The following is a 25,756-nucleotide window of genomic DNA, read 5'->3' on the forward strand; positions in this document are numbered from 1 at the left end:
AGATATAGATATAGATATAAATAAAGATATATATAAGAGGGCCATAAATAAGACATGGTCCAGTGTGGAAAAAAGTGCATTGTAGATTTTAACCTACTAGGAGGAGAGGCCATACAGTGTTTGTAATGGTTGTACTTGTATTTCAGCCCATGCTTGCTGAAACAAGTGCTTATAAACTTGTGACTTGAAGGCAGTTTCTAGGACATGGACAGTCACTGCATACATATCTGGGGTATTCCCAAAGTGAAAAAAGGAGAGAAAAATGCCAATGCCACCATGCTGTGAGCTCAGGCCCTTGTCTTCTTTAAGGAACATGCTATGCACAAGCAGCTCTTGTTTTTGATCCATGTGTGGAGCACAACATGTTATCTGGCTGATGAGAAATCATCATAGTTAAACCACTGGTTTCCACATCAGAATACCTCCAAAGGGTGGACCTCAGGATGCCTCCAAAGGGTGGACCTCACACCTACACTGATAAATAGACAGCAACAGTGCTGGCTGGATGCCCTGCACTTCCCACAGCTGGCAAATCCATGTTCATAGAGGATTGGGCTACAGGACAGGGCCTTCCACCCCTATCTCCATGGCCAAGGAAGCTCCAGCTGGGTTAATTAATTCCCAGTCCCATGATGTTGTTTCCAATGGATGAAGATAGGTGCTAGTTAATTCACTGCCTTTATATTTGACATGGGGCAGGTCCCAGCCACACTGTCTGCTTGGTAACCACGGTGGCTGCACAAGGTAAATAACATTTTGGTGCTGGAGAATATTTTTAATTGGCTGTAGAAGTCTAAATTTGAGAGGAAACGAGCAGAAATATAAAATAAAAGGAGTGAATGTGGTGAGACTGTGGTTCTGTGCGGGCAGAGACTGATCAGCTTGCATGGCTTGCACTGCTGCTGTGGGGTGGGCTTGCATTGAGTGGCAGGAGCCTTTTCTGTATCAAAGAACAAAACTTTACTCATGACCCAATCTCCATCTGGGGCTACAGGAAGATCCTCACAGGATCCAGACTATGGATCTATGTTGTTTGTGGTTAGACTGGATCTTAGAGCTCTTTTCCAACCTATTCTGTGGTTCTGTGTATGACATCTGTGTGTTCATCTCTGGAAATGTTTAAGGCCAGGCTGGATGGGGCTTTGAGCAACCTGGTCTAGTGGAAGGTGTCCCTGCCCATGGCAGGGGGGTTGTTGGAGCCCATTTTTATCTTCACCTTCCCCAAACCCCAAATCCAGTCTGTTTCTCTAGCATCCCCTGCCAGCATCTCCTACTCAGGAACACTAAGATTTTAAGATGCAATACTTTGCATTCAGTGCTCAGTTTCCCTCCTCCTGGCAGAAATGGAGAAGGACAAAGGAAGCCAGAGCCCAGAGCATGCAGTCATTGGCTTCTGTCTGCCAACAACTTGGGAACATGCAACGTTATACGAAATGTCTGGCTGTTATAAAAGGCTTTGGTTAAGTAATCACATTTCTCTTGCATAAGTGCTTGTTTTTGGGAGGCTTTAGCCAATGGGAGGCTGCAGCAGCACACAGAGAGAAAGCATGTCTAACTTCTGTGAGTTTTTATTTTAATAATAAGTGATTATTAATCTGCTGAGAGTTGTATGAAATCTCTTTGGTTAAGGTTAGGAGGCGGAGACTCCCCAGCGCTGCCTGTAGCTGAGCCACAGCTGTAAAACGCTGCCATAAAGCCTCTGGATTCCTGTGAGTAACATTTCTGATTCTTCTAATGGGTGTTTGTGGCTGGAGACTGCAGGCAGGAAATGTTGCAGACGTTTATTGCAAGCAGTAAGTTAGAGGGAGGCAGGAGGTGAGAGACACCAGTGAAATTATTGACCTGTTTAATGAGGCTTTCCTCCTGGACTTCCATAAGCAAACACGGGTTTCTCTGAAGCTGTGCAATCAAGGTTCTTCCAAATATGCTAATGAAAAAGAAATGTGGTGCTGAAGTCAACTACAGGACTATGGGACAGAGTTTTGGCCTGACAGGGAGATCACAGGACCATCTAGTCCCATGTACTGGTTTGAAGCAGGAAAATGTCCCATTCTTTTATTCTTTCCTTGGTCATTGACAAGTAATATTTTTGTCCTACTTTTTCGTGGCTTTCATGGCTTTTCAAATCTGTATGTCAGTTATTTCCTGAGCCAGAAACTATATCTCTTGTAGTACAGTACAATAGTACAACACAATGGTAGATTTTTCTTTTCGGAAGTTGCTAATCCAGTGTATCTGTTGAAGACAACACGTGGTTCTGTGATTTGACTGACATAAATCTAGTTGAGATTTCATATCTTGCATTCTTCCACATAGGATTTGAATTTTTATTTTTTGAAAGGATTTTTTTTCTGTTAAGACAGAACTGAAAAGGGAAAAAAACATGTATGAATTCACAGAAAACAGAATTTCCCTTCCCACTTCCTTGTGACGTGTCTGGATGCAGCGAGTTCTGTGAACAAAGCCTGGAACTATAAAACAATCCACTGAAGTGGGAACTGGAATTTATTGTTCAAGACTGAGCAATGTGAAACAACTCAATTGTTGCTCCTGGCAACCCTGGAAAGCATTGAAATGCTACTGTAGAGAGAAAACAGTTTAAGTGCAGAGCTGTGAGGAGAAATAAAGCTGTTGCCTATAGTTGGGTGCATGTGTGCTTACTCTTAGAGGTGGCACTGAACTTTTCTGGCATAGAATAAATGCTGGACTAATGGAAATCCCTTGGGAAAGCTTAAGTCATTACTTACTAACCTTGAAAAATTGTAGAATGTGAATTTTATAGTCTATAAAATTCTTGAGACATGCTAAGGCATTTAAAGCTTATTTGCAGTCAGTAGATGAGGAGGTAGTACCACCATGAAAGGGAGTTAATTTGTCAGAGTTATAGGATTACAGAGGTAAATGTGAGAAGTTATATTCAGCTAAAAGGCACTTGGCTGCAAAGCAAAGACTTCAACATTTTCATACTGGCTTCCTAGAGTGGGCAAAATTGATAAGCCTGTTTGCCTCAGTAAAACTGCAACAGTGATGCCAGATAAGCTAATTTTGTGGGCTAATTATTTAGGCCTTTGTGAAAACCTTAGGCAAACCTAAGTTATGGCTCTTGCAATGGAGGGTGGCAGAGCAGGCAGCTCTCCCAAAGATTCCCATTTCCACCCTGCAACCTCACGAGATCTCTTCAAATGGAGATCCTCCTTAGCCCATGCAAAGGCCTCTTTACTTCTAATGAAAACTCCACAAATAAAAGTTGGCAGCTAAAATTTGTGGATTTACAACATTATTTCTGAAACAACCTCTGGGATGTGGAACAAATCCAGGCTTCCTTTAGGATAAGCCAACAATATCTCTAATGTGTTTCAGAGCAACATGGATACTCTACACAAGCTGAAGATTTTGGTGATGTTTCTGTCTCTGGCTACTTTCATTGTCATGGTGGTAATGAATGCTGGAAATGCCACTGGGACTTTCAAAGGTAAAGCAAACTTTCTTCATTCAGAGGTGGGTTTCAAGCTTTATATCATGCAATGATACAAGGTGGCTTAGATGGGATAAATGTGTTTGCTACCTTACACCTTCTTTTGTGAAAGGTAGAATCCTCCAGGTGTCAGAACCAAATGCCTGGTGCATCCTCCAGGTGTTAGAACCAAATGCCTGAACTCTGTCCAGTCCCTTGAAATCCAAGTAAATGTCCCCACTGAGACTGGATCTAGTGGTGGTTGAAAAGGAGTCCTTGCACATCCTTGTATCCCTGGTGGAAGATGTTCAGGCTGCTGCTGTTGGTTTGTAGACAGCAGTAGTGCTGTGTTTGAACACTGCCTGACTGAATCTGCCAGGATCAGCCATCATGCTGTCCTCTGGGTTACACAGACAGCTGGTTTTTCTGGTTCTGTGTGAGAGGGAAGGTGCCCAATGTTCCCAATATGGGACAGTGATCCCATAATGGATGTCTAAACCAACTGCAGCGCATGGTTGGCCTGCACCAAGGGTGGGCTCTCATCATCCTTGAGCCCACTGAGGTAGGGAGGAGACTGAAGGCTGAGCAAAATCAGCAGTCTTTCCCCATCCTTTGGATTTAATAACACTTTTGCCTGCAATAACATTCACTACCTGGTGCAGGTCTGTTCAGGACAACCCCTGGAAACATCTCAGCCAAGTACAGCACTGCCTTCACACCAGCTGGCTGGACTTTCCTCATCTGGAATGTCATCTACTCCTGGCAGCTTGTCTGGCTCCTCTACGCCTTGTCAGGGATCTGTCGAAGGTATTTTCCCTATTTACTGTTTACAACATAAATGAGAAGGGAGACAGTGACTCTTCCCTTTTGGAGCAGCTCAGTCTCTTACCTTCCTTTCAGTGGTTTTTAGGCAAGAGCCAACATGCTGGAACCCTGGGCACGGAGAATTTCAGACTGCTAGTGCTGACAGGCACTGACCCCCAAGCAAACACTGCCTTTGACCTGAGCCCATGGAAAAGGCTTCCAAAATTGAGTGACAGCACTGGGATTGTGGGTGTGGAGTTTGAATAGAAGTGTGTGATATCACAGGGTGGAAAACTTAGAGTTGAAGGGTTTAGAATATAGTACTATATATATAAAGCAAGATGGAGGTTTTAGGGTGGAGGCTGAGTCCTTCTTTTTCACCTTCTTCTCCATGGGTCTGAGTGGTGTTTTGTAATTGGGTAGAAAAATCCACATTGTGGGCCATGGGTGGCTGGTTATTGGGTAAAAGGTAAAAATAATTTAGGTGTCATTTCCTAATTGGACAGTTTGACCTTAAAAGGCCTTGTAGAGAAAGAGACATTTTTCAGTTCATTATCTAGATCTCACAACTTGTGAGACTGTAGTATAGATAAGAATTAATAAACATCTGAGTCTGAACACAAACACCTTCTCTCGAGCATTTTATCCCAGCTCTAACAGAAGAAAAGTTAAATTGCCATTTATCTTGACTTGACATGTTGAAACTTTGTGGCTGAAGCATCTTTTATGCCCAACATCCAAAACTGGGAAGCAGTTTGGAGGTGTGCATGAATTCCTCTAAAGTGTGCAAACTCCTCTCTGAGTCCTCGTTTTTAGTGATTTAGGGAATCTGACAGATTTATCCAGTACCTGGATATAGAAAATTAATGGATTATGGAGCTAATGCTTTGAGTTTTCTTTCTGTTAGAGATCAAGCAACCAGCACTGGGGGGTCTCTTGGTTGGTTGAACTGGGCTGGAAAGTTTTCGTGGGGCTATGAGATTCAATAACTGCCTGAAAGGGAAAGCCACAGGAATTACTGTATTGTATCAAAGAAGGACACAGAGGAGAAACTGTCTGATTTAAGGGAAAATGTTTAATTCCAATGTAAAGTCCCTCCTAATATAAGGAAAATGAAGCCAGAAAGGTTGGTTTGGTCAATGCAAGCATTGTTTTCCTTTCTCCATACCCACTTTTTCCTGGCAGGAATGAATTTGGATATGCCTTCATAAAGCCAGACTTACTGCCAACACCTTTTTATGTGGCGTGGTGTCTGAATAATGGCCTCAATGTTGGATGGCTCTTTCTGTGGGACCGAGAGTAAGTTGTCTTTGTCTGTTACAAATACTTTTTGACTCTCTTGATGGGATCACTCCAGTACTCTTTTTTTCCTCTATGTTTTCTTTTCCTCTGTGTGTAACTACTTGATCATACCTGTAAAACCCTATGCCAGGCTTAGCCTTCATAAAAGTTTGGAGATTTTGCATTGTGTTGTCATCTTGCCCATGAGACAGATTGGTCATTGAAGTAAGTCTAAGATCTCCTCAAAGCTGCTGTTCTTCTACATTTTTACCTCCACAGGTAAGACAGGAGCCGTGCCTGTCTTCATTAATGTAGTTAAGCTCCTTGCCTTGGATTGTTTCCATGATGATGGTGACATTAAGGGCTTATGAGAGCACTACTGTCAAGAGGTGAAGAAATCACTTGCAGTCAGGAAAACAACTTCATGATTAACAGAGTAAAACAGCAACATGTCAAAATGAGGGCTCTGTGTGGTGTTTACCTTTATTAAAGGCTGATCGACTTAAAGCCAGTAAAGGCCAAACACTGAAACTACAAATTAGGGCGTTGTGACACCACTGAGAAAAATGTGATGTCCATTGTGTGTGTGCATGTTCTTTGTCCTAGATACCTCCTTCCAGCCCTGGTGTTCCTCGTAGTCCTCTCTCTTACCACGTGTGCCTCTCTGTTTGTTTCCCACCGAGCCTTGAGCATCCATTCCTCGTGGTTTGTGAAGGGTCACAAAGCTGAGCTCTGGCTCATCCGCATTCTGGTAGGTGGCTTTTGGGAACCTGTGCTATGGGGAAATGGTAAAAGAACAAAACCCCAACCTCTGTGCAGTGCTGGAGGTATCAGAGTGAAAGATCCAGTGGTAGAACACAGTTAAGGAAAGATTTCTGCCCTGAACAGAAAAGTTCCTCACAACCCTTCTGGAAAGGCATCTGCATCTCCTGGCACAAACTGGGAGTGGATCTGCTCTTTGCACTTCCTGAAACACCAGTATAACAAACACACTGCTGGGCTGGATTTCTGGAGCCCCTTGGGTGTCCAAGGCTTCACCTTTTCTCTGTGTTGAGGGACTTTTCCTGCAGCTAGGTCCAGAAGTTTGGCTTAACTGCACTGGGGCCTAGGGGTCACCAAGTGATGTCTTGGGAAGGCTGACCTGACACAGAGACTGAACAGAGCTAGAGAATAAATCAAGGGTTTTTTTTGAAAGGCCTCCAGGATACACCTTGGGCAGGACAGGGTCTGACCAGGGCTACACCCAAGGTGGACACAAAATGGTCACAAAATGGCTGACAGGTCACAAAATCTTACATTTTTCTAAGTTTTGGTCCATTTGCATATTGGGGCTGAATTGTCCAATTACAGTTTCAGGGTGTGAGGTCCCATCCTTCTTGTTCTTTCCTTCAGCCACCCTTGTTTGTGCTTTTGGGGCTGAAAGTTGTCCTTGGTCTTCAGCAGGAAAAGGATTTGTTTTGTCTCCCTACTCTATGTAGAGAGCTTAGTGGCACTTAATATGAGGCTCAGAACTGCACCCCTGGGCAGCACAGAATCCAAAAAAGATGAAAACTAAATCTTAAGGCATCATCACAAGGACAAACAGAGCTGACCTGTGTGTCACTCTTGTCCTCTTGCTGTGCTGCTGGCAGGTGCAGAACGGGCTGGCTCTGTACCTGACATGGACCAGCATCGCCACGCTGCTCAACTTTGCCGTCGTGCTGATCTACAAGTGGGACGTGCCCGATGAGAAAGCAACAACTGCTGCCCTCAGCATCCTGGCTCTGGGCCTGGTGGTATGGTAAGTGACCCCAAGGGTCCCCACTGAGCCTCAGAAACCTCTCCCACCTCTCACCAGTGGCGACAATTTTTTCAATTCACTCATCTGTTGTCCCTCTTCCAACACCGAGTACAGAGGCCTCTGTTATCTCTCATGGCAGAGGAACTGGGAGTCTGGGCAGAGTTTTCATCCCCTGACCTCAGCAATGCCAATAATCACTGTGGGCCAGGAATATGTTTTTGTGACTTGCATGAGCCCAACCTGCCTTAGGTTTACAGGTGAGGGTGAGATAACAGAAACCATATGAACCATGGCTTTATTTTTTCCCCTAAACTTACCTTAAATAAATAATTTTAAAATAATAATTTTAAAATAATAATATTAAAATAATTTTAAATAAGAAATTTAAATGCTAATTTTAAATAATAACTTTAAAATAATTTTCAAATAGTAATGTTCAAATAATATTTAATAATAATTTAAAATATTAATTTTAAAATAACAATGTTGATAATGTTAAAATAATATTTTAAAAATAATTTTAAATAATATTTAATAATAATTTTAAATAGTAATTTTAAAATAATAATATTTTAAGTAATATTTTTAATTTTTTTTAATACTAGCAAATAAAAACCTTTGGATTCTTGTCCCAACTGGCCCACAAAACCTCCCTGTACTCTGTCTAATTCCTTTCTTAGGGAACAGAAAAATTATACAGAAAAAATTCTTACTTTGGTCACTCTTTTCCTTCCCAGGTTTTATCTAGAAAACTACTTTCTTGACAAGTATGTCCGCTATAACCTCACGGTCTACCCAGTGGTCATTGCAGCTCTGGCTGGCAGCGCATACAGGAACAGCTCATTTTCATCCCCACACACAAACAACATTTTTATAGGTGAGTCTTTCTAACTCCTGTAAAGGCCTGTAAATACTTCTCATCTTTCCCCTTTATTGATGGCAGAGAGACTTGCCCCTTGAAAAGCATTGTTTGTTAAAGCAGAGCTAGGGATGTATTTGAAGGTATTCATTTTGGTAAGGGAAGAGCAGAGCAGAAATCATTGCCCACAAGCCTTGGGGGTGAACCCAAACCTTGTGTTGTCTCGAGTTCATTTCCCAGTGCAATATGTTTGTCCTGCAATCCTCCATCACCCACTTGGCTCCTCCAGCAGCTCCAGGTGACATAGGGCAGGCCAAAGGAAAAGCAGGGCTGGGATGAAGGCTGTGGACTTCCATTTGCCCGTTTTGTTTGGGATATTGGAGCAGTGCATGAGCTCCTGACCCACGGAGGGCTTCACAGTGCAAACCCCTGCACATGCTCCTCTCCTGTGCAGAGCTCAGGCTAGCCTTAACAAGTTTTCCTGGGATTATCTGGTTGCTGCCAGCCACTGTAGCAGAGTTGAGTGTAGTCATCCGTGGTAAAAGGGCTTAAGCTGTCCAAATTCTGTACAATCACAGTCTGGCAGAAGCTGTACCATTATGAGCAGTTTTGTGCTGGCATGAAAGGGACTGAGCTATGTGAACTCTGAATCCTGCTGAAGCAGTTTGGGATGCCTATTCCCACCACGGGGTCAGCAGAAGGGAGCATGTTCCCACCCTTCAGCCTTCCCACTGCCACATACCAGTGGCTAAAACTAAATTCTGGACTGGCATCACCACTGGAGCTGCTCCAGCACAGTTCCCTTTGCTGTAAGTGCCGCTGGAGCCTGGTCATGTCTGAAAGGACCCAGCAGGACTTGGCAAAACTTGTCTGCTACAGCCATGGGGACTCTGGAGACTCTTTTCCTGATGGTTGTGGCCACCAGGAATGTGGAGGTGTTTGTGGTCTGTGGCAGGCAGCTCTGTTCCTGCACTAGGTACATTTCTTACCAGCAAAACTTCATTCTTAGTGGTTCAGCTTGTTTAGCTGGTAGGACCAGAATGTGCTTTTCCCAAACTAGTACGTGTTTCTTTATATAGTTCAACTATTCTTGGAGTATTTTGTTAATGTAATGTATTTCAACTCCTGTGTCCAGGAAGCCTCCCCCTTTTTAGACATTCCTTGACCTGGAAGCATTGGGCAAATTTCACTGTATAGCAGTAAAACTCTGGGAGATACAACTCTGGGGGTAATGGATCCTGCACAGACAATTGTGGGGTTTTTTTCTCTTTCCCTGAATACCCCCTGTTCTGGGAGCTAAATATGACAAGCCACACTGTCTTTTTTTGACAGCTCTAACATGCTTCTGTGGTTTTTTCCACCAGTTGTTTTGCTGTCACTGACGTGCTTGATCTTTGCTGTTCGTCTGGGACTGGTCGCATGGAGACACTGGAAGAGACCCCTGGAAGTATCAGAATCCTGAGGGCTTTCAGACACAGTGGCCTGAGACCTCTGGCACATTGTGGCTGATGCCTGAAAGGGAGAAAAAAGAGTTGGGCATGTGCTGGTCCTTCCTTCCTCTATCAATTTTCTTGTGCTTTTCTCTCTCATTCTCCTTTCCAAATGCAGATGTCTTGTGTCTGCAAATGTGTCTTGCCCCCACATTCTCTTGCATCAGCTACTCACAACCCTGCATTGAATTCCTTTGGTTTTACTCTGGAAAAGTTCTGGAAAAGGTCCTGAGCAGCCCTGTGCACCTTTGTGGTGCCTGGGCTGTGTCTCTCTTCTCCTTCCAGTGCAAGGAGGGCTGGGGCCAGCAGGCACCCAGCAGGCTTGAACACACAACTGTTCTTGTTCTTCCCTAGGTAGCTCACTTTCCTTGAAGTGCAGATCCAAGTGAACTGTCCCTGGAATTCCAGGGGAGCAGTGGGAGGTCTCTCATTCCCTTGGCCAGGGGTGCTGAGCATCCTCAAGCCCTGGTGCTGTCAGCAGATTTCCTGCAGGCAGCCACTGCTCCTTTCCCTGCTTCTCCTCAGCTTGACAGGAACAGACTCTACAATTTGATATCTGCCTTTGCAGTGCCAGCTCTGATGTTTGGTATTCAAAGGGGCAAGGGGAGTGACTGAAGATTTCTGACACAACTGTGTGGCCTCTCCCTGAGCTGTGCACAGCTTGGGCTGCCTGGATGTCTCTCACTGGGGGAGGGTTTGTGGCTAGTCTGGAAGGAGGTTAGATGTACAGATGAGCTGGTACCTGATCTGGGGTGAAGTCTGATGCTTCAAAGGAAGCCTGTTTGAAAAAAAAAAAAAAAAAAAAAAAAAAAAAAAAAAAAAAAAAAAAAAAATTGAACTGGTAGAGCAAGTTCATCCTGGATCAGCTCTTTCTCATGTGGCTTCACCACTTCTGAGTTGGGGTTAGGTAGCCTAAAACTGGATTGACTGAATTTTTGGACCACTGCCTCTCCTTCCTGTGCCTAATCAAGAGTTGTTGGTGCTTCACAAGTGTCTGGAAAGTCTTTGCACTGCAAAGGTACTTTCAGATGTTGAGCATCTTGCAGTACTATTAAGAAAGCTAAATTCTAAAATAATGTGTGCTACTATTTGCATTCAGCAAAAACCAAAAGCAGTGTAATGCAATTCCTCTCATCATTCTGGTGTGTTTTTTTAAAAAAAATTCAAATAAATCAACTAATTCTACCACTCTGCCACTTTGCAAATTATCTAAAGCAACTGTCCTGTCTCCCACTTCACTCATGCCCAGGGTTCCAGAGGGACTCTGGTCCCTTGCTGGGATCTCAGGGATGTAGCTGCTTCCACTGATGCTCAGATGGAGAGCTGGAGGATGGAAATTGCTAGGTATGATTTAAACTCCTTTGTCCAGCACGCTGTTCATTGGGTTTCTATTTTATAAGCTCTGCCTCTGAAGAGCCCAGCTAATAAATTCCCAGCAGCCTCTCCATAAGCTGCCTTCTTTAATACAGGGGTATTAAATCCACTGGCATGGGGATTAAGGGGTCCAAGCAAGGTGAGAAGCTGTCAGGTTGTGCAGCAGCTGATGCATGGGAAGGTTTTGCATCCTCCCCAGCAAGAGCACTGCAAACAGCTCCTGCACCACGGCAGCTGCACTGCTTTTCCACAGGACATTTTAAAAAATGCCTTCAGGAGGTTTCTTGGTATCTGTACCTCATGTCTGTGCTGGCCAAATGACCAGAAACTATATCAAAGAATGCAATTAATTATTTTTGGGAGAGCTGACAAGGCTTTTGGAAAGGGAAGTCATGTCTCAGAAACCTCGGAAGGGGTCAAAAAGCACAGGCAAGGGTGAACTGTCTCACAGGGCCACTGGCTTCTACAGAGGCACAAAAGCTGTCAGGAAAATCAAAGTCCTCCCACTGGTGACTAAAGCTGGGGAGCAGAGGGGCTGTTTCTCCAGGAAGGAAGGTTGTTGGTGCCATGTGTCACAGACTGGATGAAGTGGTCACTAAAAATTGAGGGGTTGCTTCATGATGGACAGTTATTTAGGGTGGTAAAGGAGAAGGTAGACTGGGGAATTACAAAAAGCTGTTATGGAGCTGAGAGAGGACAGAAGTCATTGCAGGGGTGCACAAAATGATACTGTGCTTCACCTTGCAAGTGCCAGGCTCTTACCTGGCCCCTGCCACTTGGGAGCAAGAATTTGGGGTATTGGCAACCATCCTCATCCAGACATTTCCACATCTGGCAGCAGTAGAGGTAAACAATACATCAGGAATGGCAGGAGAGGAGTAAAACTTTGAACACCCTCCTGCCTCTAAAGCTACTGTTGCACCCACAGCTTGAGAGCTTTGTGCAGCTCTGCTCCTTGCAGTCCCAGGAGATTATTAAGGGTTTGGGAAGAGCAGTGGCAACAGGGAGGGAGATGCTTCCCTGCCCATCCATGCTCCCCAGAGCTGAGGAGCAGCTCAGGGATGTGAGCCCCTTCCCCCTGCTCTCACCATTCCAAAAACAGCTGCAAGAGAGACTCAAAGCCCTTTTTCTGATGAGGTGCTGCAGCAGTAACCATTTAATCTTTGCAGACCTCCCCATGAGAAAGCCCCTGATGACCACCCTGAAATGATAATGCTGAGTTGCCCCAACCCTCATTTGGCCACCCACAAATAATTTCCTGGTCCCCAAAACCCTCTCCAAGCCCTATTTTCCCATAGCTGGTGCAGAAAGAGGTTCCCACAGCTGTCCCAGCCCAGAGAAATTCAGCCAGCTTTGGGGAAAATGGCTTTTCTTGCATCTGCAGCAGGAACAGGAGGCCAAAAATAAACCACCTGCCCCTTTCTCTTTCAGTGGGCAGGGGGGAAAACAGATGAAAAATAAGTGTGACCCTTCCTCTTCCAGATTTGGAGATAAAGATAGCTTCAAGACTATTTTTAAAGGCTTTTTTTTTCCTGAAATGCCTTATTTTGACTTGTCTTTCCAAAACCACCCGCACATGATTTTGCCCACAAAAGATTTTCCTTTGGGCGGAGCTGCATTTCAGAAAGCTGGAAGCCTGCCAACCTTTTAGCAAAAAATAATCAGCCCAGCCTTTGTTTCCATGGGGGATTATGGGATTTGAGTGAATTTTACAGGATTTAAAATTTCTTGGAAAGCTGGTGGCCTTAAGAAGGAAAGGCCTGAAAAATTAGTTTAGTTTATGAAGAGGTGGTTCTGAAAATATTCATGTGCCTCGTAGCCCAGGCTGGGATGTGACCCAAGTCCCTTAGACCCCATGGGGCTGGAGGATGGATGGGGCTGGCAAAGCCAGACATGACTTTGAGGTTCCCAGGACAAAAAAACTGGGTTTACACATCTCATTCTCTGCAGAGATTCCCTCTGTGGGTAAACAGGGAAATAGGGAAGAGTGATCTATAAAACACCACTGGGTAGACAACTTCAGTACCACATCTGGGGATGTGTGGGGATGCTCCTTCCCCAGTCTGGGGCAGCTTCCATCTGAGAATGACCCATCAGTTTATCACAATTTTTCCATAGGCTGGGCTGTAGATCTCTGAGGCTGCTAGACTGTTGTTTTAAGTAAAAGTTTCTGTGAAAATCTGATTCAAAAGGATGTGGCATGGGAGAAGTTGTGGGGCAAGGGAAATATGCATTTGAACCAAGAGAGCAAATGTGTTAATTTAAATGGAATTCTTTTTTAAAAAATGAGGTTGTTAGACCCTGGGTCAGGCTCTCATTAAAGTCCACACAGCTTTCAGAGAAAACCATGCTTCATTTCTTGCCTTAGGACTCAGCTGGCTCCTGAACAACCCCAGAACGCTGCACCCCCTCGTGATGCTCTTGGTCACAGAGCTCAGGCAGAGTCCAGGCAGGAGCCTCTCCTGCTGGGTTCCCAAAAAACAGAGCACCCAGGCAGAGGAGACATTGTGTTACAGCCCAATTTGTTCCTGGCTTAATGCTACCCTCAGGACTAATTACTTTATATTAAAGCATCTGTGAAATGGAGTAATAAATAAATAAAGCTGGAGAGAAGAGATGCTACTCCACAATGCAAAGCACCAGAAGAGAAAGCAGAGCAATTGCTTTTTAATCTGCAATTCATTTTGCAAAGCCATCTTCCTGGCTGCATCCAGGGGCAAGGGGGACACAGGGGCTGCTGCTGAGACATGGGCACAAGTGGCACCAGCCACAAGGGCCACCACCAGCACCAGAAGGAGGAAAACATGGAAAGAGGAAAACATAGAGAGAGGAAAACATGAAAACAGGAAAACACTTCTTCATGTCATCTCATTGGAGAAGCACTGGCCTTGGAGAGGAAACACAAGGAAAGGTGGTTGGAAACGTGGCACCCCAAGCCCAGCCCTCCATTTCCTTATCTGTGATGCAGAGATGAACAAGACAAACTTCTCTGTGGAGGGCTGTGAAGAAACCCCAGATAAAAGCCTGGAACACATAGGAGGATGATTAAAGACAGCAGCTCCCTTTGCTATGCACACAGTCTAAACACGCTGGGCCATCCCAGGCTCTTTGAAAACTGTTAGATGTTTTGCAGCTAAATATTTATTTTATCTGCCGAGACAGCCCCATGTCGGGAGATCAGCTCACTCCCTCTGTCAAAGGCATCTCAGCAAAGGCTCAGGGGCTGGGGCAGGACTCATGTATGGGCTGAACATGTGGGAAAAAATGCAGGAGCAGCCTCAGAGGCTGACCCTGCTCCCAGCAGAGCTGGGACACTGCTCGGAACATGCATTGGCTGTGTGATAGCGCCATGGGCCTTCCCTGCTGGAAAATTTGACTCAAAAGCCCTGAAGAGCCACACAAAGACACTGTGTTTTCTTCCCCCTCTTTGGGAAGCAAGGGTCTTGAAGAACTTTGGCCAAGAAGCTGGTAAAATGTAATGTTTAATCAATCAAGAAGGGATGTTGCCTGCTCAGGATGGGAGTGCTGGAAGGGACAGTGACATTAGCTGGTAACTTGGCTTGTCTCAACACTGTTCTAGCAGAAACATGAGCTAGGAAAAAAAAAAAAAAAAAAAAAAAAAAGGCATCATGACATATTTTTATCCAAGAGAGGAAAAAAAAATGTGTTTGGGCCTCTGGTTGCCATTGCTTACCTGGTGGCAATGCATATTTTGCTACCTGTTTCACAGGGACAGAATAGAGGAATATTTTGCTGTGAAATGTCTCAGGGGTGAGAGAGGAGCACAGGGAGTGAGCAAAGACATCTGAGAACTGTGTCAGCTTGGGAGCCAGAGTCTGAGTTTCCTTGTCTTAATGCTTCACCTTAAGCCTGTTAAAAATACCATGGACAAAACACCTGCATGATGTTGTTATTTTGGGCTCTGGTCTAGGCCAAAAATGCAGCTTCCTGGGAGACCCATTGTGTTTCCTCTTGTTTATGGGGTGCTTTTCCCCCTGCAAATACGTTTCTGCCCAATCCTACCACTCTTGGCATGAGAACCTTCCCTCTAGGAGTAAAAAAAGTCCCACCAGACAGAAGCTCATCACAGACACACTTGGAGAGGACCAGAAATCACAAGGAGACACCCACTGTGTGCCATCTGCAAGGGAGAAGTCGTGGCTTAGGGCTGCACATGTGGAGCAGCTGGAGGTGTTCCATGAGGCATTTTTGTCTGATGGCTCCTTGATACCCAGGACAGGCCCTTGCACACCAGTCATGCCAGGCACATTCCCACCCTGATCCACCAAACCTTTGGATGCTTCTGCCATCTCTTTGGGAAGACAGAGCCCAGTTTGATTTGAGACACTGGATTTATGGATCTCTTTATATTGTCACTCCATCAGGAGCACCATCTCTCCAGCCTGGAGCTCACCTGACCAAAGATGATAGAAAATGATGGACACACTGTCCACAAAACACTAGCCAGAGGAAGGGATCCTACTCAAAATAAAGCAGGAACAAAAGCTGCCAGTGTGGTTTAATAGGATGAGTGGAAAACCAGGGAAAAAAACCCCACTGTTGTGGCTCCTCAGACAAGAACATCTTGTTCAGCCAAATGCAAAGGTGTTCCTTGAGGACACTCCTGCAGAGACAAGGAGACGGGGTGATGGCAGTGATGCTGGTGCCTGGCTGGGAAAATGTGAAGGAAGCACTTGAGAATTATCACAGCATCACCACAAAACATATGCAGGCAGGGTAGGAATGAGGTCAGGACTCCTGCAGCATCTGATCCTTTTCCCTTTTCTTCCAGCGCTGGCACGGCATGGAGGAGGGGAATGTGAACCTCCCGCCCAAATTCCAGGCTGAGGGAAGGGAGCTGCCCTTTGGGAAATTTGGTCTCAGGGCTGTCACCAGGCTGAGGTGTCCCCAGTGCTGGAGCTGCTCCAGCCTGCGGTGGCAGTGGGGACACTGATGTCAGCCAGCAGCTGCTGCCTGATCCTGCAGCAAATCCAAACCCTGCAGAGCCGGCCGTGGCCGCTCCTGGATTTCTTTGCTCTCTGCAGCAAGTTTTTGAGTGGTTGCACATTATCAGCTTGGGCAGGGAGAAGCTGAAACAAAGAAAGAAAAAAAAAAAAAAAAAATCCCAAAAATGCCCACGTTGGCCTTTGTGTTGCTGAGCTGTCCTGGTGACCTCACTCAGATGCTGTGTCCATGTCCCTGTGCGGGATGCCAGCCCTGCTCACCAGCCCATTTTCTGCCTGAAAACTTGTCCCTGGGGCTTCCCCGAGGGTATAAACCAGCCAGAGGTGTTGATGAGTTACAAATGGGCGCTTCTTAAGCAGCCAGGAATGGCAGCCCAGGCCCTGGGGTGTGTGCCCGAAGCATCACTCCACAAAGCCTGAGCCAAAACCCGGCCAAGTTTTAAATCTGCTCTCTGGATACTGAGGGCAACCTGCACTGCACGTAGGCACATCCACTCCCGGGCGCAGAGAGCCTGCTGCAGTCAGCTGAGATGATTTCAGCTGGCATGAGGGTGCAGTGAGATGGGTTTTTTTCAATATTAATGAGTTTCATTCTGTTCAATGGGAGGAAGGGAGCAGCAGGAGGTGTCCTGGGGCTGGCTTGCACCAGCCCTCATGCTGCATGAAACTCCAGCTCTTGAGGGATGAACTTTAGCCCCACCAAACAGCTCCAGTGTTTAAGTTTAAAAATGCTTTGCTCCCACCCATTCGGGGGTTGCAGACGTGTTGCTGAATGGGCAGGCAACAACTTCAGCAGCTCAGCCAGCCCATGGGGCTACCCAGTGCCTGAGGGCAAGAAAACAACTCACAGCAGGACTGGGATGAAAGGAGTCCACTTTAGGAAGGCCCCAGAGCATCTCAAGGATGAGACCCACTTGTGGGGTTTCCCGTGGTGTTGCCTTTGATGTGTCAATCAGAGAAATCCTGAAGAAAAGGAGCTTCCATTTCTCTCCCTCTTCCACTGATGGTGTCCAGATGCAGAAGTGGCTGAGCCTCTTGAAAGATGCAAGGCTTGGCATAAAGGGTTGGGCTTCCTCACTGGCCCCAGCAGGCTCCTAAAGGCTGCTTCCTCATCACTCATCTCCTCACACCCCTCTATAAACCTCTTGATCTTCAAACGTCTCTCAAAAGGCAAATTCACTTGGTGTGAGGCAGGACTGGAGTAGCTGCCTTCCACAGCCTTGGGATAGAGATGGTCAGGGAAATTACTCCAACTCAGCTGGTGAAACAAGAATCTTTTCCCCCTCTTTTCCCTCCCCTGACAGAAAGGCAGCTCTTTTCCTCAGTCATTTTCCTTGTCTTTCAATGCTGACTGATCACAAATCAAAGCAGTGCTGAGTCTTCACCTTCTGGAACAGCACTTGTTGTGAGCAGCATCTCCAGCAGACATTATCCATACTCTGCACCAGATCCCAGGATCTGCTCTGGGCTGAACCTGGTGGCTGGGCAAGGCTAAGTGACATCATAGCCTAAAATTCTGATTGTGGTTCCCAAGATTTGTTCGTTTCTCCTTTGCATGTCCAGGAAATAATTTTTTAAGAGGCCTGAACATGCCAAGGCTTTAGGGGAGTGCATGGAGAACATGGCCAACCCAGGAAATACTCAGAAATATTTCCCCTGAAGAAACATCTCCCTGAAGCTGTGAAAATTATCTCATTCCCCTGTGGGCAGCAGTGATCTGGCTTAAGATGTCTTTAAGGCTGGGCCTGATTATTTTGTTACACTGAAATGATTCTAAAGGAAGTTTGGGAGGGTGGCAGTGCCCAAAATGAGAACAGGGCTGACTTCCGACTCCTGCAAAGCCAATCTCTTTGCTCCGGCTTTCCCAACCAAGGTGTGTAAAACAATAAAGACCCTCTTGAAACCTCTTGACGGCTTGTCAAAGGAGAGGCTGTGTACACTGAAAGCATCCACGACACAGGAGGATAAACCTCCCTGGGGGATTTGTCCTGCAAAACTGGATTTCAGGAAAGGCTTGTGGCTGGGCAATGATTTGTGTCTTCACCCCGGGGGGTTGGATAGGCTTCAAAAAGAGCAACAAATGCAAAAACCCATTGGCTGACTCGTGGGTCGGAGTCTTCAAGATGAGACCCCCCCCACACACACACTTTGCAAAGAAAACACGGGAGATAATCAGGCAAGAAAACCTTGAAAAAACCCTTTTTCCATCCGAAGCCGTCCGCCTCTCTCCCTGGGCAGCTCTCGCAGGCTTAGAAAGCCTCTCCACTTCCCCGCTGCACATAAACACATGCCATATCCCCCATCAGAGGGTGATAAACACACTTTTAACTCTGAGTGTGTTTATCTGCTGGCTGACAAGCGCCGCTTAAGAGCTCAGTTTGCCGAGTCCTAAAGAGGCATCCTCCCTGCCGATGCCAGGAGGCTGCTGGAGTGTGTCTGGTGCTCTCCCCAGGGGCACACCTGCCGCTCAGCCCACCCAGAGCTCCTGCAGCTCCACATCTTATTTGATGAGGGTGCATTTTATTTGACAGTACAACCTGCCTGAGGGCAGGGCTCCCTGGGGCTGGCACTTGGTGAAGGAGTGAAGGAGGAGGCACTTTTTAGAGGGATAAAGGAGGAGGCACAAGCACCGTGGTCTCCTGCAGGTGCTGAAGCTCCCAGGTGGTTTTTAGAAGGGTTTGTCCATAAACTCTGTGCCCGCATGGTTGGAGAGGGGGAAATTGTCCTCCTTCAGCTAAGTCCTGGTCAGGGAAAGCTTGGACATCTTCTGCCAGGACTCTGTGATCCCTCTGTGGGGGCAAATCGGTGCAAACAAGGACCTTCCAGGCAGGGGGGGAAATGATCGTGCCTTTTTCTCCATCTGCTCAACCTCCTCTTTTCAGCACAACCTGGGCTTCTTCAAACCCTACTGCTAACCCTGCTTTGCCGCTGTGGAAAACATCCCCCGAGCAGGAAAATATCCGCCCTCCTCCCACCTGAGGCTGCGGCTTGGAAATGCAGCACAGGAGGAGCGGGCTCTGGCTGTAAAAGGGATTTTTAGGGAGGGCGTAGAGCACCATCTAGTGAAGGCTGCCGAGGGGACCATCAGCCAGCCTGGGGACCAGCTGCCTCCTGGAATCACAGAATCACGGAATTGTTTGAGTGGGAAAAGACCTGTGGGAACACCGAGTCCAACAATGAACCCAGCACTGCCAAGCCCATCACTAAACCGTGTCCCTAAGCGCCACATCAGGGCATTTTTTTAACACTTCCAAGGATAATAATTCCACCAGATCCCTCAGCAGCCTGTTCCAGTGTCTGAGCACCCTTTCAGTGGGGAATATTAAGTTGGTAAGATGTCACTTTCCCTTCAAGGGCCCTCTCTGGCTTTAACTGTAGGTGCTTGCACCCCTAGGTCGGTGCTAAGCAGGATCCTGCTTGTCTGCTCCCAGAGTTTGCACAAAGAATATTTGTCTCACTAGCAGAAAAAAAGTGGAAATTAGAAGGGAGTGCAACTCCTTGTGGTGCTTCTTTTTCCAGCTTTCTCCCGTCCCTTCTGGAGGGAGCAGGGCAGCTGGAATTTGTTGTATGCAGACAAGAAACAGAAATCTTGCTCACAGCTGAGCTGGGCATTGCTGCCAGGGCTGAGCAGAGCCCTTTGTCAAAGGGCCTGGGGAGAATTTCACATTCCCAACAGCTTCATGGGTTTGGACCTCAAATTGTTCTGTTCTAGGAAACCTTTAAAGAACCCAAACCCTCTTTCCTGGTGCTCTTTTTTGTGTGTGTATGTGACCTCTCTCTGTCTGTGACTTTGGCCTGAGAGGTTGTGAGATGCTGCCCACCTGCCAACCTGCCCCTGCAGCTGCTCTAATTAAAACCTCAAGGATGAGTTAACATGGCTTGCTTTTTTAATGGATGTGTTTGAGGTGCCCCACTGCTTTGGGCAGTCTGGGCTGTAATTAAATTATTAGCAAGGAAGCTTCCAATGCCCCTCTCCCCAAATCCTGCTTGGCTGAAATAATCCCTGTAAACACTCCCTTGTGAACGTGCATCCAACATGAGTTGTTGGAACCCTGGTCAAGAGAATTTCAGACTGTCTGTGCTCACCCCAACCAAACACTGCATTTCACCTGAGCCCATGGAAAAGGTTTCCAAAATTGAGTGACAGCACTGGGATTGTGGGTGTGGAGTTTGAATAGAAGTGTGTGATATCACAGGGTGGAAAACTTAGAGTTTAAGGGTTTAGACTATAGTAATATATATAAAGCAAGATGGAGGTTTCAGGGTGGAGGCTGAGTCCTTCTTTTTCACCTTCTTCTCCATGGGTCTGGGTGCTGTTTTGTAATTGGGTAGAAAACTCCACATTGTGGGCCACGGGTTGTTGGTTATTGGGTTAAAAGTAAAAAATAATTTAGGTGTCATTTCCTAATTGGACAGTTTGACCATATCTCTTTCTAGAGAAAGAGATAGAGGCCATTTTTCACTTTGTTAGCTAGAACTCACAACTTGTGAGACTGTACCATAGATAAGAATTAATAAACATCTCAGTCTGAACAAGAAACAACATCTCTCGAGCATTTGATCCCGGCTCTGACAGAAAAGAAGATGAAAAGCCACACTCAGTGTCTGCCCCTGCCACGCCCCTTGGCAGAGCAGAAGAGGCTCACGGTGGCTCGGGGCAGTTTGGGGATGCTCTTAGGGCCACCCCATGCAAAGCAGGACCCCAAGGGAAGGAAGGGCTGAGCCCTGGGGTCTGTTCTGTTCCCTTCCCAAGGCCGTGGTGTGGCCATTTGCCGGGTGTCCAAAACCCTCTAGAGGGAGCCCCGAGCCCAGACATCCCCAGGCAAGGTCCCGCCAGGTCACAAAGATGCTCTCAGCGTGTTCCGATGGAGATTTTGGGGGCGTTTTGTTCTTCGGGTTTTTTTCCCCCCCTTAAGGCTCCGAGCTGCTTTAATGATGTCATCGGTAGCAGCTGTGGGTTTGCTTGCCCGAATATTTCTGCGTGTTCCCATGTCCCCAAGTGCCTCCTCACCCACCTCCTCCAACGTTTATTCCTCTTAAACCTCCCTGAAGAGAGTTGAAATCTCCTCCTATGGTGCCTGCACTAACAGAGGGTGGGCACTTCACTTCCCTGGCCCCAAAAGCCAGCTCTGGTGGGGAGCATTTTGGGGCAGCAGCCATCCCTATTGGCATTTCCAGCTCTTCACACAGCAGTGCCCTGGGCCATGGCTGGCTGCCTTGGGAGTCCCCAGGCTCCTGTGCAAGGAGCAAGACTTTGTTTCCTCACAGAAAATGCCCTGCAGGTCTCAGTGGTGGCTCCATTCCCAGCCCCGTGCTGACGGCCAGGGAGCAGGAATGGGCTTCCCACGGAGAGTTGCTGGGAAATGGCAAGGACAGGCCTTTTGTGCCTGCCTGGCAGGCTGAGCCTGGTGCAAGGGGCACTCTGAAGGCTGTGCTTCCAACCAGAGCCTGCCCTGGACCTGCTCACTCACTCCAGCAATGGGTCATCCTGGGCTCCTTCAGCCTCTGTGCAGGACAGGCAGGTCCCACCCAGGTGTTGAGCCAAGAGCAGCTCTGAGTAGTTTCTAACAGAATTCTCTAAGCCTTCTCCTATTTGACATGAGTGATACAGAGCTCAAAAAGGCTTCTTTAGTTGTCCCTGCTGCTTCTTGCATGGGTTTCCCCTTTGAGCAGGTGGGCACAAAGAGGAGGTCCTGCAGGAGATACTAAATCAGGGGATATCTCAAGGAATTATGTGTGTATGTGTATAATAAAGGCACAGACACAGGCAGCTTCTCCCATTAGTCTCAAAGTGTGTCCCATGGTCTGACTGCACATGGAACAGCAAAAGTCACTGGAGCTCCAAAGGTAGCTGTGCCCATCCTGCTGCAGACCTTCCCAAGGGAGAATCCCACCTCTTCTGCCACCCCTCTGTCCTTCCTCTGCCACTCTGGACCTCTGGGTCACCCATGCCCAGCAGATACACTGGGCTGTGTATTCCTAGTGGCTGTGTGTCAGCCACCAGTGAATTGGGAACAGCCATGGAAGCTGCCATGTGCCACTAGTGCAGCTGTGATCCCTTGTGCTCCAGCAAGGGTTGCAATGGCTCTCTTCTCCACCCTCATGACTCCCTCCTCCTCCTCCTCCTCCTCAGCTACTTGCAACACCAAAGCCCTGAGGTCTCCACTCCTCCATCCTCAGGAGCAGTTAGTGAAGGATTTATGCTGTGATAGGACAATCACTGCTGCCTGTGGGACTAAATCTCACAGTTATTAACCATCAAGGCCCTGCTGGTTTGCCTTCTCCAGCCTGGCTGGATCTTCTTTCCTTTCCTGCCCATTCCTTTATTCATTTACAAGTCCTGTGATGTCCCCAGCGACATCTGATTTCCATCCAGTTGGACAGCAAACTTACATTTTTCTCACGGTCTCTGTGCTCTTGTGCTTTGGGTCTCTGCCAGGCACTTCACATCTTTAACTTGCCTTTTTTTATTTTTTTTTTTTTCTTTCAGACCACGTTTCTTGGGTCCTCCCTCCCTCTTCCCTCCCAGCCTTTAAAGGAAGCAAAATAAAACTGTCAGCAAGAAGAGCCAGGCTCCTTCCAGGACTCCCCAGGGATGGGGATGGACCTGCTCCCCTCCCTCCAGGTCAAGTAGCCCAGAGATGCTTTCCTGCAGTCCCAGCAACAGCAGCTGCTTGACTTTCTACTCTAAAAGTGAGAAATGTAGCAGCCAGAGCTGATGAAAGGGGCTGCTCCCCCTCTACCTCCCATTCTGCTCAGGGCTCTGCTGTCAGTCGGGCACAAATTGCTTGCCAGTGTCAGATACCCTGTACTTTCCTTCTGTTTCCCAAAATCCTGGGTAACTGCTCTCATTTTGGGGGGCGAGAGGATGTTCCTTTCCCCAGAGGTGGTGGTGTTCTGCTGCTCACTCACTTCCAGCCATCACGGGAATGCAGGGGGAGTGCAGCAAGCACCCTCAAACTTCCTTTCCCACCACCCCACAGCCTTTTCCCTTTCTGCTCTGTTGGTGGCAGGGTGGGAAAGAGACAGGAGCACTTCCTGGTTTCCCCCTCCCCAAACCTCTTTCTTCCCAGGCCTCCTTCCCTTTGGCACCCATCTGGCCAGCTGTGGATACAGGGATGAGGCAGAGATGCTGCCCCAGGCACCAAACTCGAGGGTGGTGGAAACTCCTGCTGGTAGCAAAGGCTTGGAGCTGGCTGAGGGCAGCAGGGACCAAGGCAGTTTGCCTAAAATATCCCAAAACCAACCAACCACAAGAGCACTCACCAGTCCCATTAGCTGCTGGTGCTCCTGAGCACCACAGCTACATTGGGATTGGGAATTTGCTGGTGATGCACACTGAAATGGAGTGCCATGGTGGCTTTTCTTCTGCTTGCAGACAACCCTGAGGCAGAGTGAACCTGGAGTCATGGTGAAAACATCTTTCTGGATCAGATGTTTTCTGGGCTGCTGGGGCTGTGCACCCCCTTCTCACACACAGCCAAGTGTGTGGAAATCTGCTGATGTGCCAAGACTTATTTTGATCAGGGTGAACTTTGCTCCCTGCTGATTTCCTCCACAGGAAGCAAAGTCCCTCGGGCCAAAAGGTCTCCCTGTTTTACGCAGGGGAAGTTTTATGGCAGCACAGACACACACCCTTGCCATGCAGACTCAACTGGTGTTTTTTCTAGGGAAAAAAATGATTGATACTTAAATTACATCACGTTTTGAATCAGAAGAAGGAGTTTTGCGTCAGCAGCTGAGCCTGCCCTCAAGTTTTGAAGGGCATGAGGCACCTCATCAGTCAGTGATGACTGAAGGCAAAAGCTGTTCATCCCTTTAGGTTGGATGTTTTCTGCACCTGCTCATGGAGATACCTATTTGAAGCCAGGTAACTGCAGAAATGTCTGTCACATTACAAAACAGCAAAAGATGTGCTTGATTTTCCTTTCACACTGGGGTGATTGGTTTCTACATCCCAGAGGATGACAGGAATCTGCTGAGACAGCAATAAGTGCATTTTGGGGAAATTGGAAAGCACCATTTTCTCATTTTCCCAGTTGGCAAAACTTTGATATGTACTGGATATATGACCTTACCTCCCCTCCTTACCCCAAGCTGTCTCCCCATGCCTGGGACAGGTTTGTGGGGTGCCACAAACCATGGCACCCTTGCCTCAGCCTCTGTCTTGGTCAGTTTTTCCACCACATGAAATAGGCTGTTCTCAAGGTTTCCCTTGATTTTAGGCAGAATTGCAAAGGTTTCACCCCATCCCAAATCTCATCCCCTAGAACCTCCTGTGGCAGACATGACTCCTGTGCCAGCCTTTTAGGAGAGTTTAGGATGGAATCTGATGGTCAAAGAAGAGTTTAGGACTCTTTAGCCTGACTAATTTCTTTTACCACCCCCTCGTGCATCATTTTACCTTATTTTTGCTGTGGTGCCTGAAGCTGCTGGTGGCTGAGCTCAGTGCAGAAAGCTGGGAAGGGAAAGCACTTGCCCTGGAGATGGGAGTACCTCAGTGCCTCCCTGGGTGGCTGCCTCCTGCACAGCACCTTGGGCCACACCAGTGCTGCTGGTTTGTGTCATCTAATTTTAACACAGCACCAAGAGACTCCTCTGCCTGTGTCCTGTGGAGACTGGAGGCAAAGGCAGGTTGGGTTGTGCCAGTGTAGTTGCTTCCCACACGGGCAGGTCAGAGCAAGGTGCTGGTGCAGCCTTGAGGTGTCAGAGCAAAGGTGCAAAATCTCTGCTCAATTACTGGGGTGCTTCAGGGAGAGGAGCATGCCCCTTCACTTCTTTTGCCTGTTATCCTCCTTTTGGGAACAGCTATGGGGTTTAGACAGGGCTGGGACCCTCACAGAGAGCTTCCCCTCATTTTCAGCTGTGTGGATGAAAGTCGTGATTGGTTCACAACTCACTCTGCTCCCTTGCACGAGCAGGAAACTCTCTTTTATTGCTTCCCTCTGTAATATCTTCATGTAAAATGAATCCTGCTAGAATGGTCCAAATCCCTGTTTCATCCTGAAAGCTCCCTTTTTCTTTTTCTTTTATCCCCCCTGTTGCATCTTCACCAAATCTCTGCTCCATAGGGGCACCTGGAGGCCACGCTGTGGTTCCAGCATGGCTGGAGTTTGGTTTGCATATGAAACAGAAATCAGTTGTAGGAGTAATAGTGAAGAAGAACATGAGGAAAAAGAAGGAGGAGAACAGCAACAACAATGAGAAGGAGAACACAAAAGAAGAAAGGACCTGGAGTGAAACAGTGAAGGAACATGGTGCACTCGGGTGAAGTTGTGTTTTAGCCCCTCTCTATTTATCCTCCATAATTTTTATTATTGACCTTAGAAAGAAAACAGAGGAGAAGTGTGAAACTGAATTTGAGATGTTTTACAGGAGTGACCTGCTCAGTGTACCTAAAAGCCTGGTTTTCATTAGCTCTCTCATGTGGATTCTCTGATGTCTGGTATGGGACAGGGCTAAGCCACAGCCAGGGCTATCAGCAGGGTTATTTTTTAATTTTACAACCATATTATTTGTGAAAAAACTATGGATTTTTAAATTTTATAACCATATTATTTGTGAAAAAACAATGGATTCTTAATAACAATCTTGGAGGGTTCTACCCTCTTCAGTGTCTCAGTGAAATGAGGCAAGAGGTGTCCCTGCTCAGTGGAGACTGCAGGACTGTGCCAGACAGTACATGCCAATAAACCTTAAAAGTGTCACAGTCCCTCAAAGGAAAAGTAGAATAAAAGAGTCTAAAACTTC

General features: G+C 47.0%; 1 protein-coding gene across 1 annotated transcript; it reads left to right on the forward strand.

Moving 5' to 3' along the window:
* Positions 1-1,529: 1,529 nt before the first annotated feature.
* Positions 1,530-25,277, forward strand: LOC310906714 (uncharacterized protein; the record flags this gene model as incomplete). Its single annotated transcript, XM_083856165.1, has 8 exons — positions 1,530-1,709; positions 3,361-3,472; positions 4,117-4,261; positions 5,444-5,557; positions 6,146-6,290; positions 7,171-7,319; positions 8,057-8,196; positions 25,078-25,277. The coding sequence occupies exons 2-8, from the start codon at positions 3,367-3,369 to the stop codon at positions 25,275-25,277; spliced, it is 999 nt and encodes a 332-aa protein (XP_083712291.1). The 5' UTR covers positions 1,530-1,709; positions 3,361-3,366.
* Between the last annotated feature and the right edge of the window lie 479 nt (positions 25,278-25,756).

The sequence above is a fragment of the Zosterops lateralis genome, assembly GCF_965231275.1.
Source record: "Zosterops lateralis genome assembly, chromosome: 3".
Taxonomy (NCBI): Eukaryota; Metazoa; Chordata; class Aves; order Passeriformes; family Zosteropidae; genus Zosterops; species Zosterops lateralis.